This window comes from Mycteria americana, chromosome 4 (genome assembly GCF_035582795.1).
Source record: "Mycteria americana isolate JAX WOST 10 ecotype Jacksonville Zoo and Gardens chromosome 4, USCA_MyAme_1.0, whole genome shotgun sequence".
Lineage (NCBI taxonomy): Eukaryota > Metazoa > Chordata > Aves > Ciconiiformes > Ciconiidae > Mycteria > Mycteria americana.
The window spans coordinates 12,099,623-12,118,059 of record NC_134368.1 but is presented as its reverse complement, the minus strand read 5'-3'; the positions used below and the strand labels follow the sequence as shown (position 1 = coordinate 12,118,059).

Genomic DNA, 18,437 nt, shown 5'->3' with positions numbered 1-18,437 from the left:
GTTGGAAGGGACCTTGGAATGTCTCTAGTCCAGTCTCCTGCTCAAAGCAGGGTCAGCTATGAGGCCAAACCAGGTTACTCAGGGCATTATCCAGTCGGGTCTTGAAAACCTCTAAGGACAGACAGCACAGCCTTTCTGGGCAACCGAGATATTTTATTACATGACATATAAAACCTCAGGGATAAGTAAGTGCATTGAGTTAATTGAGTTGTTCTTGATTAATCAAAGAATGAAATGGTTAATTTGCATCCAAACGTCCTAATGACTCTTTTTAATATTTTTATTCCTAATGTTTATTTTTGCATTACCAAAATAGAAAAGGAACAGCTATTCTTGTAGTCCTGTAAAATATCTTTTCTGTTTGTTTTTTTCTCCTCTGAAAGAAAGGGAGGGAAAAAAAGTAATTTCTGTCATTAATTAAGAGTAACTGTTACCACAACAAAAATCTAGTTAACACACACAAAAGTTATGACACTTTTTGAAAACATTGTAACCTGAGGGCAGCCTCAAGCTATGTGACTATCAGTTATCCCAAGCTGGAGATGGCAGAATTAGGTAAGAATGAACTGCTGCTGAACTCTTTCTCCAGGAACAGACAGGTTCCTTCTCCTTCCACATTTAATATGCATGACTACTTTTTAAAATTACTTCTACCTGCTTTTTTCCCTTAATACCATATGTCCTGGTTTCGGCTGAGAGAGAGTTAATTTTCTTTATAGTGGCTGGTATGGGGCTATGTTTTGGATTTGTGCTGAAAACAGTGTTGATAATACAGAGATGTTTTAGTTGCTGCTAAGTAATGTTTGCACTAGTCAAGGACTTTTCAGCTTCCCATGCTCTGCCAGGTGCAGGAGAGGTTGGGAGGGGACACAGCCAGGACAGTCGATCCAAACTGCCCAAAGGGCTATTCCACACCATATGGCGTCATGCTCAGCATATAAAGCTGGGGAAGAAGGAGGTAGGGGTGGACGTTCGGAGTGATGGCGTTTGTCTTCCCAAGTAACCGTTACGCGTGATGGAGCCCTGCTTTCCTGGAGATGGCTGAACACCTGCCTGCCCATGGGAAGCAGTGAATGGATTCCTTGTTTTACTTTGCTTGCATATGTGGCTTTTGCTTTCCCTATTAAACTGTCTTTATCTCAACCCACGAGTTTTCTCACTTTCACTCTTCCGATTCTCTCCCCCATCCCACCAGGAGGGAGTGAGCAAGCGGCTGTGTGGGGATTAGTTGCCGGCTGGGGCTAAATCACAACACCATATTTGGGGAAAATCCCTTCCCTTAGTTATGAAAAGTATGAGTTTGATAGACATTGACTGGCATTTCTGACGGTGGTAAATACTGTCAGCAAGCCTCCTCTGTACAAAATGTTCACCTGGCATTCAAGTTCCCTCTATGGTCATCACTGCCTGAAAAATATCCACAGAGTTGCTCAATAGCCCAAAATGTTTGTTCCCAACAGGCATATTGCCAGTTAGGGAGTCCATCATGCCTAACATTGGAATGATGTATGTTATTTCTTGACTCTATAACATTTATTTTTCATTTTTTTTCCCCAGGTTTTCCAGGGTTTCCAGGTAATTTCTGGATTACTGAAGACATAGGTTCAGTAATCTCAAGGAAGGTGACCTTCAAAGTGTGAGAAAAGATTGATCTAGTGATCCACATTGTGTCCTGAGACACTTGGCAAGCACTAAAAGAAATGGGAGATAGGAAAGATCCCTGGGTTTATCTCTGTTTTTCTGCCTGAATTTGAGCCTTGACCCATAAATGAGGCTGGCTATTTCAGTGACTAGTTTTTGGGAATCTTGGTAAATTTTTTTTTTTTTTAGTAGTAGTACTTCTGATTTCTGTACTTTGCCAGGAGTACAGAAAAAGCCCACCCCTTTGGGGTGTAAATCGTAGGTCAGAGTTATGCCCTGAGGGTACTTATTCCATACATGGAAAAAACAGGCATCTAGAAATGGGAGTGTGAATCCAACACTGGTGACTAAATATACAAACACAGTACTTAAAAAAATGCTAGCAATACCAGTGCCTCCTCACAAACCGGAGGTAGTGACTTACTTTTTTCTTATTCTGCAAACCCCAAACTGCATGATCTACCTACCAGACGGAGACAAGCAAAGGAGAGAAACATTTAGTTTGTGTATCCTGATAGGATTCTCATGCAAGTTCTGTGGACATGCAACATTCACAGAGCCAGAAGCAGAACTTTAAAGCACAGGCAGAACTTTATACATTGGAGCTTAGGAGGGGTCTGAGAATCAGTAGTGGATTTGCAACTGGAAGGATCCACATAAAGTAGAAGCTTGTTAAGATTTACCTACCTAAATGCCATTAATCTTTTGGTTTCTCATCAGCAAGAAGGGCATGGTAGTCCCTCCTTAATGCATAAAGACATTGACAGTATAACAAAGGTTATGAAGCATTTAGATACTGCGATAATGGAGCTCAGAGCTGAGTGCCCATAAACCCAGGGGCCTGGCTGCCCAGGATCCAGGAGCCTGGAAGTCTCGGCTTTCTGGCACCTTATCCAGCAGCCTGCCCAGGAGCCAGCCAGACAAGCTGGTAAGCAGTCAGGCCAGCAGAAGCTGATTAAAGATCTCCTGGTTTCCATTACATATGGGGCAAAACATTCTTTAAGGAAAGATCAGATTTCATCAAAGTGGCATTTTTCTGGCAGAAAAACGTTCCATCCAGGAATCTTTAATCACTTCTATTGCTAATTGTGTTGTTAAAACAATGCATCATGTTCCTCTGATATACCATGCGGCAAAGCAAAACTAGCAGTCCGATGGACTGACTAAAAGTCTCCCTTTAATCACTGACAGAAATTGCTGCTGATGTAAACAAATCAGTGCCAACCTCAGTGAATGCACATTTATAGACACTTCAAAACTCTGCACATGAGCATTTATTGGTGATAAAACAGTATGGCTTGGAGTAAGTAAAGAACTTTTAGCATCACTCCTGTTACTCCACTAGAGGTACTTACATATAGCACAACCCAGCATTGAAGCACCTCACGGCTAGTCTTCTGGGGAATGCTCCCAGCACACCTGGGAGGAGGAGAAGCGCTATCTACCTTTTGTCAATCAGACACTGAGGCATACAAGGTAAAGGCACCGCAAGCGTGTGCTGTATATTGTACTCAGATTGCAAGCGGGCAGTGCAAAAAGGGAAGAGAAAGACAAAATGAGAGAGGCTGCTATAAGGTGGAGTGATTCAATAGGCACATATTTTCATACTCTAATCTTTGCTGGACACTTGAAATTGCTCCTCTCGGTACAGCTGCGAGGGCCCCAGCTGAACAGCTCCACACACTGTTTGCACCAAAATCTGATGAAAGGCACATCTGAGTAGGTGGTCTCAGATAGGGCATCCCCACCACAGACAAGATTAAGCCTTTTCCTTAGTTCAGCTGTGGCCTTTTCTTTTAAAACCTCGCTGGAGTGGCTGGGGGTTTTCAGGATTTCTCATATTATTCCCAGCATTTGATGTGTGTTGCTTTTCCAGCTAGAGAATGTCCTTGTGGAATGAGAGTGTTAGTCTACAGAGAGACAAAAAGCTAGATCAAATAAAACATTTATGTGCCTAAAGGAAAGGCATTTTAGCTGCATCACCTTTATAAATAGTCTATTGGTGAAAGTACTCAGTGAGGAAGTGGGAGACCTCAGTATTAATTTCTTACTCCAACAGACTAGGTTGAAAGGGATGCTGTGCTGAAAGTGTTCTGCTACAGAGGAAATAATTTGAGATGTTGGGTCAAAGGCATAGAGAACAAAAACAAGAGAAACATGTCCCTGCAGCTTAGGGTTAGCCTCTCTATTAAGTGTGCTGTATATCTCAGAACAGTCAGGTTATTTCTCTGACTCGTGCCACTTAATAGACATCACACCAAAAGACCTAATCCTAGTGGCCTGCTTTTTAATTTATTAGAGGAGACTTAACAGAGTTAATGGAGGGAAATATGAATCCTCATTTTTTTCCTGTTGTCAACAGGGTGTACAGCTTTCTCTGTCAGCAGAGAGCTATCAGGAAAGAGTATCACACAAAATGAATGACTGCTGTTCACAAAAATGCTGAAACACAACTAATTGATTTTGACGAAGCAGGCAGCTATATTTGATTTGTGTACTTTACATTCAGGACCTTTAATAAAGCATTTCTGTTAAGAGAGTTACATATAGACAAATAAAATTAAGTGCTGGTTTAATTTTCATTAGATTTTTCAGAGAAGTATAGTAAAGAAAATTGCTTTACAGCAGAATACCATTTACTGACAGAAAAGATCTTTTTACCAGTGTAAACGGTATCATCAGTGTAGCCTATTAAAAATAAGATTCTGCAATTTTGCATGAATTTCTGTTTTGCAAAAGAAAAAAAAAGGGGGGGGGGGGGGGGCTGAAGGAAGACTGGTATTGCGGTAAGATGTTAGGCTAGGACTAAGACACCAGATTTCAATTCCTAATGTTTTCCATGCCTCTGTTTCTTTTTTTCTGTAAGACACTGGCAATCTTTCTCTACCTTATCAACTGTTGTGCAGTTGAATTAAAAAATGTTTGGGATAGTGTAGTGAAGGACATGTACCAGAGGAGAGAGAAACTACTTTAAATGTCTTCATACTCTAAGGGCTGCCACTTCAAAGGCAATGTTCCAACTGTAGGTATCACCTAAATTCAGACCAAGCATGATAGTCACTATGAGTGGCAAATACCCCAGCCTTTCCCACTAAGCCAGTAGTAGAGTTATCCAGCCACTGGAGGTCTGGGCATCTGGTATAACCGCCTGAACGCCGACTCCCTCAGCTTTTACTTCCTGACTCCTGACCTTTTTACTTCCTTGAGAAGCAGCATTTCTACTGTTTCCATGTTACGTACCTCCGTAAGTCTTTCTTAGGAGTTCAAAGTGATTGGGAAGCCACAAAATTAAAGCCAGCTCAGTTATCAGAATGGGATCTAGGGAAATTTCACAATACACCCATGACCCTTCAAACTGCTGATTACTCCTTTCTCACATGCCTTAAGTGTCAGACTCTCCCATTTCTGTCCTGAAACTGAGATGTGCAGGGTGTATAATATGAACTGATGCTTTTTGCTAAAACTAGACTATATTCAGTGTAGCATTATTGATGCTACGTGGCCTTTCGGGTCCAAGTGCCAAACTGTATTTTTGGCTTAATTTCAAGGACAAAGGACCTTGAAACTTCAACTTGGTGTTGAACACTGAAGTGAGCAATCCCTTATCCCTACCTTCTCCTGTGTCATCTTTTGTATGGCCTAGCTGACCCACAGATCTGGAAGGCAAATTAACATTTGCTATTGTGCAATGAAAAAGGCAAATTCCTGCACTGTACTTGTCTACAGTGCAAAGAAGGTATGCAAATATTAATTCCTCCAGTGCTGTGGGTAGTCATTTCCTCTCACACCGTTCCCCCTCCAAATTAGAGCTTTGTCTCTGAAGCATCTAGTTGCCTTCTGCTCACTAACAAGGTTACAATGAGCAACCATGAAAACAAACTCACAGATAGCATCTGGCCTTCATTTTGCACAGCTTGTAGGTATTCTCTCCTTCTTGACTGTAGTCATAGTTTAAGGTTAGAACATTCTCCTGAACTGCATGTTGTTACCGACATTTCCTGCAAAATCCTTACACTTCTCAGATGCTGTTCTAACCAATACCAACTTCCACAGAGCAAGAAAGAATTTTCTTCTCCAAAAACCAGATGCAATCAGATAATGCTCTTCACACAGCTTATACTGAAAATATATAGTAGGGTTTGTTGCTCTGGTTATAGAGTCAAAAACCCCTCGACCCACACCTTCTATAGGTTCAAACAGTAGTCAAAGTTAAGCAGAGAGGATTCCTTTCTTTCAGTTCTTGTACATTTATGCACAAATGTTTGCTTACGTTCCTCAGGCACATTTACTGAAAAACAGGCAATGTCCAAGGAAGCTCCTAACATCCTTGCCCACACTGAGTAGCTCCCTTAATCACAAGTAAACTCCGCTGAAGTTTTCTGGGATTACTCACAAAGGGTGATACAGCTCAGTGCTGGCAAAGCTGCTCGCACGTAGTCTTTCATCTCAGGTCCACTTCTCAGAAATTGCCAGTGCTCTTGGAGCACCATGACTCTTCTGAGCAGAGATCACAAAGAACAACAAGGGCCTGATTCTTATTTTAGACAATGATTTAAAGCTGTGACCCTGTCAAATCTCCTATATATAAAGACCCCTTCCATCTGCCCCGAGCCTTGAAGAGGCTGATTCTGCAGTTCTCGCTCATGCAAAACTCTCACAGAAGAGGGCTGAAGGGCAGCAGCACTGAGTTCTCTGCCTAGCTAAGTTGTACTGTTTGATATTTCAATAACCAACCAATAGTGGCACTGTTCAGAAAATTGGTTTAGAAAATAAAACATTAACTTCTCGTTTTAGACTGACAGAAAATTTTCTTCATGGTGAAATGAGCAAATCAACAGTTAAAGATCAGGTGCTTGTTAAAATCAATACGGCTTCATAGTAACATTTCCTTCTTCCACAACAGTAAAGAGTGAGTGTTTCAACCAGCTCATCAGATGTGATCAAAGACACAACTGGACACATCCAAAACATAAAATATCTTCTCCCTTTTTCTTAAGCAAAAGCTGCATTGACTATTTTTTTCCTGTATATGCTATTAGCCAGCTTACAGTGGAAGCACAACCACAGTGTGAGTAGCAGAGCTGATAAATTTTATGAAAAGTTAACACCACACAATATGTTACAAACAAATTCCAGTCTTCAGCTATTACAAGTAATATGAGAACACTGTAATTAAAAAAATAAATCAGCCCCATTTTACTTCCTTGAAGCATATTCAGTAGTTACATTAAAAACAATTTTTATAGAAATCCTCTGTATTCACTAATTTAGAGGGAAATGCACTTAAAAGGGGTGTATACGGCACATCTTTATTGATGAATATTACTTTTTATCTAGCTCAGAAGAAATAAGATCCTCTCGAGGCATTGAATCAGATGAGTAACTGTGATGAGAAATAAATTAAAACCACAGAAAATGCCCCATTTTTAAGAATGCTGCTGCACATAGATGTTCAATATCTGCATCAATCCCTTTCAGACATTTGGAAATGCAAAACAAAAATAGAAGCATTATTTCCTTTATGTTTATAATGACCACAGAATAATTTTATAGCGAAGAAATTACTTTTAAGGCACATCAGTCATTCCATATATACTTCACCTCCACTAAAATCTGACTGTCAATTAAATTTCATTTCCATAGACTCCTTGAATTCTACAAGGAAAAACAAAGGGGACGGATTGTGTTTACAGGCAACAAATCTCATTTCAAAAGCAGTACAACAGTGAAACTGCTCTGTGTCTGCAGACTGGGAAACCGCTCTAAACGAGCATTAAGTGACAAAAGCAGACCTTTATCTTGGTAGGAATGGGTATCTCTAATGAAGCCATCCAGTAGCTCAGAGGTAGTAGCTATGTACCATACGTTGCTTTGGTTGCTCTGGTAATTATATAGTTTCTTCAGATTAAACAAACCTGAACTTTTTAGCTACATCGTTACCTACAAATAATATGATCTCGTTTCAGCTCTTCTTGATGTAACTTTAAAAAGAATTCTCCATTTTGCAAAGGAGAAAATGGCTTGTAATTTCCTCCTCTTGGTTGCTATTTTTTCTCATATTTATCTGTCTCAAGTACGTACTTGTACCAAACCATTGTTATTTACAAAGGGATGCTCCTGAAAATAAGTCTTAACATCCTTTCCTTCAGTGCAAATGTTTAAACAAAGCTCAAATCTTTTCACAACTCCAAGCCTTTTTTCAAGAAGGGATCCAATAAGTTACAGACTTAAGACTTTGGAAATGTCTCAGTTGTTCCTTTAGTGAAATCAAGCAAACTTCTAATGCATTTGGTGCAATCAGCTAATCCTTACTTCGGCAGAACTCCCGCTTGAGTTGGCTCTGAAGTTCAATTGTCTACTGAATTAAAACCAGAATCTTAGCCACTGACAAACTCCTTTTCCAGGGTTAAGTGAACCAAATGCTTATTATGAAAAACTGATGAAACAAAGTGACTGCTCTATCATTTCTCCTTATGCCATAGAGATTTCAAGAGAAGAGAGGCTACAGACACATTTCAGACAGAACAGAGGGAGTAAAGAAGGGGATATCTAATGATTCTCAGGTATAGATTCAATTTAGCTGTTTCAAGAAGCCTGCCATATGAGAACAGATTTCATTCTCTTTCTCAAAGAGCTGTTCACTATGGAAAGGTTCATTTGAGGCAGGTGCCAAATCCTGCTGCCTATGGAAGGAGTGATACACATAAAATGGACCAGTATTTACCCCACAAACAGAATACACACCTTGCAGCAGCACAGCTGGAGAAGGGATGTAAATGCTCAGCTGGGTCTTACACTTGGTGTGCATCCAGTGGTGAATGTACAGACAGCAGTCCCTGTCTCTCATTCTCTTCATTACCGTTTATGACAATTTATAAACCCATGGGAAATACAGTTTGCTTTAATAACTATTCAAACTCTTCTCCCCTCTTCCCTCCCCTCCCCCCAACAGAATCCTCTGAAATCATAAACTAGAAATGCAAACAGGAAAAGGGAAAGAAAGCAACATTAATATTAAAGATTTGGAACAGCTGCACCTTCTTTTGAGATTTGTTCACACACACCACTGACAATCTGCAATGTATGCTTCTCATTAAAAAAATAAATATAAAGGATTTAGTTGCTCTAAGACTGTAAATACAAAGGATTTAAAGACCTTAGTGGTGTGGTGATTGCTCTTCTGAAAATCTGCATAGCAGCCTGCCTCCAACTGCCTGTCTGAGAATGAGAGCAGCACACATCCAGCCCCTGAGATAAGCCTTTTGAGGGGGACTTAAAAAGAGGGGGGAAAAAGTTCCCCAGGGCACATGCAAGTTGAGCTGGTTGGAAATTTGATTTTTTTCTTTTAACTCAGAAAATGTTAGGTGAGTTCACCAAAAAGATTTTTTTTCACTACCTGCTCCAGGACAGCAAGGTGCTTAGGCTACTGATCTGACAGGGATGGAGCAGGAATTTACTGCCTGGCGACCCAACTGGGGGAAATAAGGTCATGGGGTGCATGTGCTCTTTCTCATATTTCATGAAAACATGCAAGAATCCCAGGTTTGTCCCACTGACAAATCAAAATTATGGGACGATAAGAAAGACATTTCCCATCCAGCTCCACATGCAAAGACCCCTCCAAAAAAAAAGAAAACCCCATGCTTTCTGTTTGACTTAAGCCCTGTGTAAAATCATCATTCAGAAGGTTTTAACAGTACAAAGGTTTATTTAGAAAAGAGTTTGGATTGTTCTTTAAGGTTTTTTTTGGCAAACATTTAAATCCTTTCGTAACTCAAAAGACTGTCAGTGCCTGGTACTTCGCACTTTCTTTCCTCACACAAGCAGTAAAAGCCAATTTCTTACTGGGACGAGCCCACCATGGGCCCCAGCTGCTCTATTTATAAAAACTCAAATCTCCACCACCACTGCCACTTAGTCCTTTCCTCTTGATGTCTCTGCTTGTTTTCCCACAAAATTCCAGAGCCCGTAAAAACTCACTGCCTCTCAAACTCAGTGTCTTAGCTTATTTTCCTCTGTGGACTTCCCATGCCCTCCGTCAGGGTTCAAAGATGATCACTCCCCTCCCCGTTTACCCCTCCGCACTCCAGCACTGCTCCTCCAGCACCACGTCGCCATTCTGTACCACGGCGAATGCCCTCAGCCTCCCCAACACCATCCCCGTACCCCACAGCATCACTCTGCTCCACCGAGGGGGCGAGCCCTCTTCCTTCTCTCTAAGCCCAAACCCCATGTTCTCTTCTCTCCCTTCTTTTCCAGCATAGAGCCTTCTCCTTCTCTTTTAACTCCACTCCTGCTCAAGGCAAATCCATCCCTCCAGCTCAATGCCGGAAGTTCTTCTTCTTCTTCTTAAAGAGAATGTGTTTAAAGGACCTGCGGAAGTCCTGGTTGAAGATGGTGTAGATGACTGGGTTGAGGGAGCTATTGCAATACCCAATCCAGAAGAAGAACTTGAAGAGAGTCTCAGGGACCTCACATGCCTCCCGGCAAATACCATAGAGGCTGTAGCTGAAGAAGAAAGGGAACCAGCAAACTACAAAGACCCCCATGACCACGGCCAGCACAAAAGTGAAGCGTTTCTCCCGGGCCTGGGTGACTTTCTTACGGCAGATGCTGCTACGCTTCCGGCGACGGCGATATGAGAAGAACTGCATGGAGCGATTGCTAGAACGGGACAGACGGCTACTAGAGTGCTTGGAAGAATATGAGTAGGAGAAGGACTGGCTCTTGCTGCTTTTGCGGGGATGCTCCTCCCGGCTCCGCCTCCGTCTACTCTCCGAGGTGCTGCTCTCCTCCAGCTCAATGTCCTCCAGCTCGGAGGCTTTGCGCCAGTGGTGCACTGAATAATGTCCATTCTCTCCCAGCTGCATCCTCAGGGACGTGCAGCCACCAGCAGCACGGCTCAAGCCATTCTCAGTCTGGGAGGACCCCTCTGGCATCGTACGCTTCTCAGAGAGGGTCCTGGTCCTTAGCTTGGCCACGCGGTAGATGCGGATATAGACCAACACCATGATGAGGCAGGGGGCAAAGAAAGAGCCAATGCAAGAAGAAAGGATGTACCATGTCTCGTCATTGAGTTTGCACTGGGGAAAGCCATCTCCTTCAGGGTCCCGGTACATGGAGATCAATGGCGGGAAAGAGATGACAGCTGAAATGAGCCAGACAGTGAGGATGATGGCCTTGATCCGCCGGGGGGTCCGTTTGAGGTTGTACTCCACCGCTTGTGTGACTGACCAATACCTGTCGAGGCTGATGGCGCACAGGTGGACGATGGAGGAGGTGCAGAAGAGCACGTCCAGCGCCAGGTAAATGTTACACCAAGCCTTGCCGAAGTACCAGTAATTCATAAGCTCGTTGGCTAAGGAGAAAGGCATGACCAGGGTAGCCACCAGGATGTCCGCGCTGGCCAGGGACACCAGGAAGAGGTTCTGGGGGGCTCTCAGCGCCCGGCTGGTGAGCACAGCTATCACCACCAGCACGTTGCCCACGATGGTGAAGACGATGAGGAAGCCCACCACCGCCGCCAGGCTGGCCACGGCCGCCGGCGAGTAGGGGGAGGGCGGCTGCAGGAGGGCCGAGGAGGACGGCGAGGAGGGGGGCAGCGTCAGGGACTCGTTGGGGGAGCCCAGGCTCGTGTTCACCACCAGCAGCAGATCCATGGTGGGTGTGCGGGGCGCCGGCGTCCTAGAGAGCCCCGCGGAGCCCCCGCCCCGCCCCGCCGCCCCGCCGCCGCCGCCCCGCCGCCCTCATCGCCCCCCGCCAACGGTCCAACGGCCGCCCCGCCGCGCGGCTCCCAACGGCTGAGCCGCCCCGCCTCTCCCCGCCGGCCCCTCAGGGCAGCGCCGGGCAGCGCCGACCCGGCGCGGCAGGGAGCGCGGCAGCGCTGCTTCCGCCCGGCCCCCGGCGAGGGGGCAGCGGGGCACGGCTGGCCCCCGTCGCCCGCCCGGTCATGCCCGGCTCAAGGCAGCCCGCGACTCCGGAGAAGACACCGCCCGGCCAACGGCAGTCCCCGGCGGGAGCTGGATCCTCGCAGGGAGCAGGGTCCGAGGCAGCGGCGGCGGCAGCATCAAATCCCATGGAGAGCGGCTCCCGGCGCCCCCGCTCCGGCGGCGCGGCAGCGCGCTCTCGGCGAAGTCGCGGCTGCCCGGCGGCTCCGTCCTAGTCTTGCATCGCGCTCCCAATCGGCGGCGTGCCCCGCCGCCGCGCGCATGCTCAGTCCCGCCAGGTGAAGCCGCCGCGCCCGCCTCGGCGGAACACCCCGGCGGGCGGAAAAACGCCCCGAGTGCCGCCGCTGCCGCCGGTTCCCCGGCGCCGGGAGCCGCGCGGCCGGGCTGCCCTCTCTCCCCGCGGCGGCGGCCTGCGCGGGAGGGGGGGCGGCGGCGCAGAGCCGCGGCGCTCCCCGCCGCCCAGCGCAGCCTCCGGCCCCGCTCGGCGGCCGGGCAGCTGTTTCTCCTCGGCGCGGCGCGGCTCTGAGGGGAAACGACCCTGGCGGAGGCCGCCCCGGGGGCAGAAGTTGCCGGTGCCATGAGAAGCGGCGCCGAGTTCGCCTCCCGGCAGTGCGGCGGCGGGGTGGTCGCCGCCTGCGGCGCCGGCCTCGCGCGCTAGGGGGCGGCCGCTACCGGCCGGCGGCGCCGCGCCGCCCTGAGGGGACCGCGGGGAGCGGGGGCTCCTCGGGTTGTTTTGGGGATGTACGGCGGTGGCTGAGCACAGGTTTAGTGTGAGTGCTCGCCCGGATAAAGCCCGCTTCTCCGCCGCGCGCTTCTCCGCTGGAAACTGATGCGAGCCCGCACCGGGCGAGTGCTGGCCTGGGAGGGAAGCAGGAGGAAAGCTCCTCGGGGTGCTTGGCTGTAGTCGTGGAAGTAGAGAAACCTCGATAATATGGGAAGGAAAGCACTGAGGAAACTTAGAGTAGTATTTCCACTGTCTGGACTTTCGGACTTTCTCTGGAAGGTGTGTGAGAGGCTGATTCTATCGGTAGCCAGAGGTAGGGTGCAGAAGGAGTTCGGCTGGCTCACTCCGCTCCTTCCCAGCAGAGGCAGGCAGGGCGGGAGTGGAGCCGGGGGCTTGCCTCATCCCCACCTGTCTCGCGTGCCTGCTGTGAGGAGTCCGAGGGACACATCTTCAGACCTCCTTTGCTGACAGCCCTGTGAGTTACATGACCTTCCTTTGGAAAGAAAATTTGAGAATTGACAATAAAAATGAAGTCAGGGCCATTTTAACGCCTCTTTCTTTAGCTGAACCTGCCCAACGGGGGGTAGGAGAAGGTAGTTCAGTGTAGCCCTGGTCTGTGGTGGTATGTGGTCCTGAGAAAAGCCACTGCCCTGCGCTGGAGGACATGTTCTCTCTTCCCAGTCCCCTTCCTCCACCCACTCTCCCTACGTCCCCCAGCCCCCAGGTCCTCCTCCAGCGATTGCCTGTGGGACACTGGGAGATCAGGGTAACAGTAAGGTAAAGAGAACAGCCATATATGCAACACGCCTGTTCCTGGGAGCCTGTCCTGGTACCTGGATTTTGGATCGTAAGTTCTTCAAAGCAGGAACTGTCCCACTGCTCTCTTTGCTGCTGCACTTGCTTTTCTTGTGCCACGCTGCAAAGAGCCTGTGCTTATAAAATACTGATAACAGTAGTGTAACCCGAACCACAGGATTAGCTGTGTGCATTTCAGGTGAGCCAGAATATGAATTCATCCACAGCCAGTTAATTTGCTTTTAATCCAGCATAATGTATTCCTTTTATGCCGTGTGGCAACGGTACCGGCTCGCGTGGGATGGGTGCTTTTTCCCATTGTGACGCTGTAAAAGATCCAGTAAAAGAGGTAGATACCTACGGCAGGACTCACAGGACACCATGGTGCTGAAAACCACAGCCTGACTGGATTCCATGGCTAGTACCTAGTTTTGGAGCTGCCTAAACTCCTTCAGCATCATCCTGCTGACTTCTAAAGAGAGGAACCTGATGTGTTGCCTGCCAGCATTCCCAGTCTGAGCAGCTGGTTTATGCCTCCCTCCTGTGCCCCATCTGGACCCAGAAATGCAGTGTCCCTAGGTCTTGGGAGGGTTGCAGCCTGGTATACACATTCTGCTTGCTACTGCCAGGGTCACATTCTCTGTAACACAAAACTGTGAATAGTGAAGGCACATATACCCAAGAGAACTTCTCTTTCACTGTATAACATTTAAAATAATAAAATACTTGATATTGTAGTGGTCCACAAGTTGAAATAGAACAGCCTGGGGCTTTGGGGAGTGATAAGGGATACTTTGATTCCAGTTAGCTTTTTGGTGCAACCAGCGCTGGCTCCTCTGTTCTCTGTCCGTTTGCATAGGTACATGGACTGGATTATGAAGGGTTGGAGGTGAATGTGCTTAGCTCTGATAGGAAGGAAAATTCCTCTGGAGATTATGATCTAATTAATCTATTTTGTAAGCAATTTGGTCTGAAGTTTTTTTTCATTTGAAAACTAATTAACAAACGTGTTGTGACTGCATCTAAAAGAGAAAGGACGTAATGTTGAAACTAAACTTTGTCAGGTAACAAACTCTTACAAGGCTGAAATGCAGAAGCAGTAATTACCTAAATAACCAAAGCGTAACATATAGAACAAAATTAAATAGAAATCTGATGCCCCCTCAAGTCCTCTTAAATAGACAAGCAATCTAATTAGGAGGGCTCTTTAAAAAAAGCTTACAAAACCACAGAAAGGTTAAATGAATGGAGGTTGAGGTTAGTAAAGTTCAAACAGGAAGTAAATGGCACATTGTTTACCTGAAACCTGAATAACCACTGAAGCAGCTTCCTAATATTTGTGGTCAGTTCTTCATATTTGAAAGTTTCGTAATGGTATCTATGAACTGAGAGGACGAGGTGCAGGAATTTAAAGTCTAACCTTTGGTGTGACTGTCATTAGGCAGAAAGCTAGAATGCATGATCTGACTGGTTCCATCTGGGTTTAAAATATAGTAAGTACAAACTGCAAAACCACATGAACATTTGGGATTCAAGAACTAACTGTCAAAAAAGGGGTATATATGCCCCATGATATTCAATTCTCTTACTAGGGTAATTAAGAATTCAGACTGACTAAGTACGTCTTGAAGTTGTATGAACTGGAACTTGAAATAAACTTTCAGCTAATGATTTGATGCTTCAGATTAAAAGAGTTGAAGCTTTTCAAGACTTATCTTTGCTCAAAATAAGTCAATGCAGAAGTTTTGTAACAAAAAGAATGAGACAAGCAAATGTCTGAGCAATTATTTGGCATTTCTAATGAGGAGATGCCAACTGGGATATGGAAAAAATTAAAAATAAATTGGGAGCAAAATATCCATGTTGTGTTGTGCTAAAGAAAGCACAAAAGTTGTACTGTGATGCTGAAACAATTCAGTGTATAACTCCACTGAAGCCAGGGAAGTAACGTTTGGGTTTTCATGTATGTAACTGAGATCCAGTTTGCCTAAATAGCAGTATGTCACCCCAGCTCATGTGTACAGAGGTGAATGAAGCATGAGCATAGATACAAGAAATCTACCCTCATGAAAATCTGCTTGGTCTACTGAGAGACAAAGGTAGGAGCAGGGTGAACGCCAGCAGATAAATCAAATGTAGTTATGCTTTTGGAAATCATTGGTTTGGTATAAAACACAAAGGTTAAGGTTTATAGAAACTTGGCAAGATAGGTAGGCACCTTGCTGCTTTTTTTCCTTCCAAAAACCTGCATTTATGTTATGTTCACTCTCAAAACTGGCTTCCCAATAGTTATCAGCTCCTAACCATTGGCCTTCATTTGAGCTCATGCTTGGTAGGCATTAACAGGCACTCATAAAAAAAAAAAGGGGGGTTTAGAGGCTGGATGAGGGTCTTCTAGGAAATAAACCTTGGACCTGGCTTAAACTGATCCAAGCCCAGTCTTCCTGAAGTAATCCGTTAGATATTGTGCTATACCCATCCATCTGCTGTGCACTGTCACTGCTGCTCTGGTTCCCTCATCCAGCGTCCCACTACAAACCTCTCATCGCAGCAGGCTGAGAAGGTCCTGCAGGATCAGAACTATTTCTTATTGCTTGTTGTCTCTAATTCTTGTTGGTTTTTACTTGGATTCTCAAGTTGGACAGACCGTTAGTTCAGTTTGAGCTACCAGAAGACTATATTGGCCAGAGACCCACCACCTGCACCTGGGTTTAAGTCTTGGGAAATCCAAAAGCTGGCACTGGGAAACTGGCCAGTGGTGGCCTCAAGAACTCAAGTCCAAACTCAGGGACAATTACCAAAGGTGACATCAGCTAGCCACTGAAGTTGGTGGAAAGATTCCTGCTGACACCCAAACCTTTAGGCTTCTGTTAGGTTGTATAAGAACATTTGCTTTGAATAGTGCTGTCACAAGTGCATACTGTGCTTGCACACACATAGATTTAGGAGAAAAAAAGTTTTCTAGCTGGTTTGTGCTTCCAAACATGTTTTGCCTCTTCTGTTCAAGATCTGAAGAAAAACTTGTGTGCCTGAAAGCTTGTCTGTTTTTCCCTCCCGAACGTATCAGATGAGTTAGTGGAAAATACTACCTCCTCCTACAAACCTGCCTCTTTATATTTTATATGTTTAAGTCATCACGCTTGTAACCATGCTATTGAATGCTCTTCAGTGCACTTTTTTAAAAATAATCCCTCCCTCCCCAGAAGAACAACGTTATCATTTATAGAGGAAATACGTCAGCTTTCTTAATAAAGTGGGTGATATTTGTTTTTCAGTGGGAACTGGGTTCCTTACTTCCCCCTTGTGACTTTGAAAATATGTCTTAGATAAACAAAAAGGTTTATAGGACAGCCTGATTTACTAAACATCTGGAAGTGCTCTCTAATCTCTCAAACTAAGCTTTATATCAATAGGCAAAATTATGCAGTCTTACCAACCATCCAAGAAACTGTTTGCTGACAAAACATTCTGTACATCTATATACTTCCTGAGACACGATTTGCGTTATAAGTCTGCTCAGAATGCCATGATCAAATAGAACGGGTTAGTTAAAATCTCTGTAAGTAGTTAGAGAGATAAGCTGCAGTACAAACCATGGGATAGCAAAATGGGATAAGCAGTGAAGGATAAATAGCCCATCCTGGATTTTGAAAGAAAGGAACTAAATATAAGGAAACCAACAGTTACTTTGGAGGGGAGTTCAGGTCCTTCAAAACGTGAATATTGTTATCAAGGGAAAGATTGTGAAATTCTGTAGCATTAAATGGACATTAACCTGTAAATTCCTAAAAGAAGTCAGGGTGAACTTTTAGTATCCACAAATGGAGCCAAATTTTCAAAAGACCTAAGTGTCAACCTGCTTCCATTGTGATGCTCATGACAGTATCTGTTCATTTTTCCTCTGCCATATGAAAATTGAATTCTTTTGTAAACCTAGGCATCAGCTGACCTTTTGTTTGAAAATGTAATTTGGACCAATTATGTTCTTTCTTTGTTAACTATTCCCCCCAAAAACTAATCACAAGGTCATTTTAGATCCTAAAGACTTATTTAAAGCCTTCCATAAAATGGGAATGAATGTTTGGGAAAATAATACTACAGGAATTTTTATTTATTTGTGAATATTTGAAATATTTCCAGAAATATGGGAATCTAAATGGTTTTCAGAAGCCACTTTTCTTTTTTTGTTTTTAAAAACAACATTTGGACTTGAACATCTTTTTCAGTTTTTATTTTTTTTAGTACAATGTCCAGAGAAGGAGAAAATTTTGATTGAAATGAGTCTGTCTGAAACTCATTCTTCTGCCTGAAAGAATATTTCATTGACAATTAAGGGATCAAGACCAAATCAAAATCAGTTTATTTGCTATTTTTTTCCTTGATGTGGAACTAAAACTTAATTGCCATGCTGAAGTTAGTATCATGCTTGAGCTAAAATTGAATGGAGAAATTTATTGGTTCAGCTCCCTAATGCAATTTTTCTTCTCTCTTATATTTGTAACCCTTTTTCATGCTCTTACTGAAGTGTCATCGTTGTTGGTAAGACCATAAAACAGAAGTCAAATAATGTTAGTCAGCCATATCCTGTCTGGCTCGTTTCTGTAAGTCTTTTTCACTTTTGTAACAGGATCACGTCAACCATAACTGTGTTGTAGAGTGCCATTGATTGAGTCCTTTGGAACCAAACCTGGGGCTACCGCAAAAGTATTTGTTTGATTCTCCCTATTACCGGAGAGTCATGAAAAATAGATCTATGTCCCCTCCCTTCCTTTTTATCATTTGTACTGTTTCTATTATCTGTACTCATTTTAAGGCTTCTTCATTTCTTATTTATTTAGTCAGTACTTTAAATAGCCTTCACAGACACCTGTACTGATAGCTGTGCCATTTGCACAGGATGAGTGCATTATTTTTCTAGGACTCTGCACTGCATTTGAGCACTCTTCCCCTTGATTTCTGTGTTTTTTTTAATCATGCAAGACTTCTGCACAGTAATATGTATGGGAAGTACTTAGTTTATTGTTCTGAACTTATATCGAGCATGCATTTATTTGCATTTTGAATGAGGTTATGCAAGTTTGTAAAAGCTTCAGCTTCTAAATAGAGAAAATTCTGTGTAGGTAATTTGTCATCTGTGACATTGCCTATCTCTAATTTATTAATTGTAGGGCCTGTTTTGGCGTAAGTGTAAGACAGCCTTTTTCACAACATATTTTCAACTGATTTAGCTAGGAGACAGATTTTGGCTACAAGCCCTTACATCTCTGCTCTCTTCATTTATATTGAAATGCCCGTTTCCACAGTAATGATCAAGTAACAGAATCCATTCC

At 44.3% G+C, this 18,437-nt stretch overlaps 1 protein-coding gene across 1 annotated transcript; it reads right to left on the bottom strand.

The window, feature by feature from the left end:
• Window positions 1–8,606: 8,606 nt before the first annotated feature.
• Window positions 8,607–11,334, bottom strand: ADRA2C (adrenoceptor alpha 2C). Its single transcript, XM_075499674.1, has one exon. It carries the CDS (start codon window positions 11,298–11,300, stop codon window positions 9,963–9,965), a length of 1,338 nt encoding a protein of 445 aa, XP_075355789.1. The 5' UTR covers window positions 11,301–11,334; the 3' UTR covers window positions 8,607–9,962.
• Between the last annotated feature and the right edge of the window lie 7,103 nt (window positions 11,335–18,437).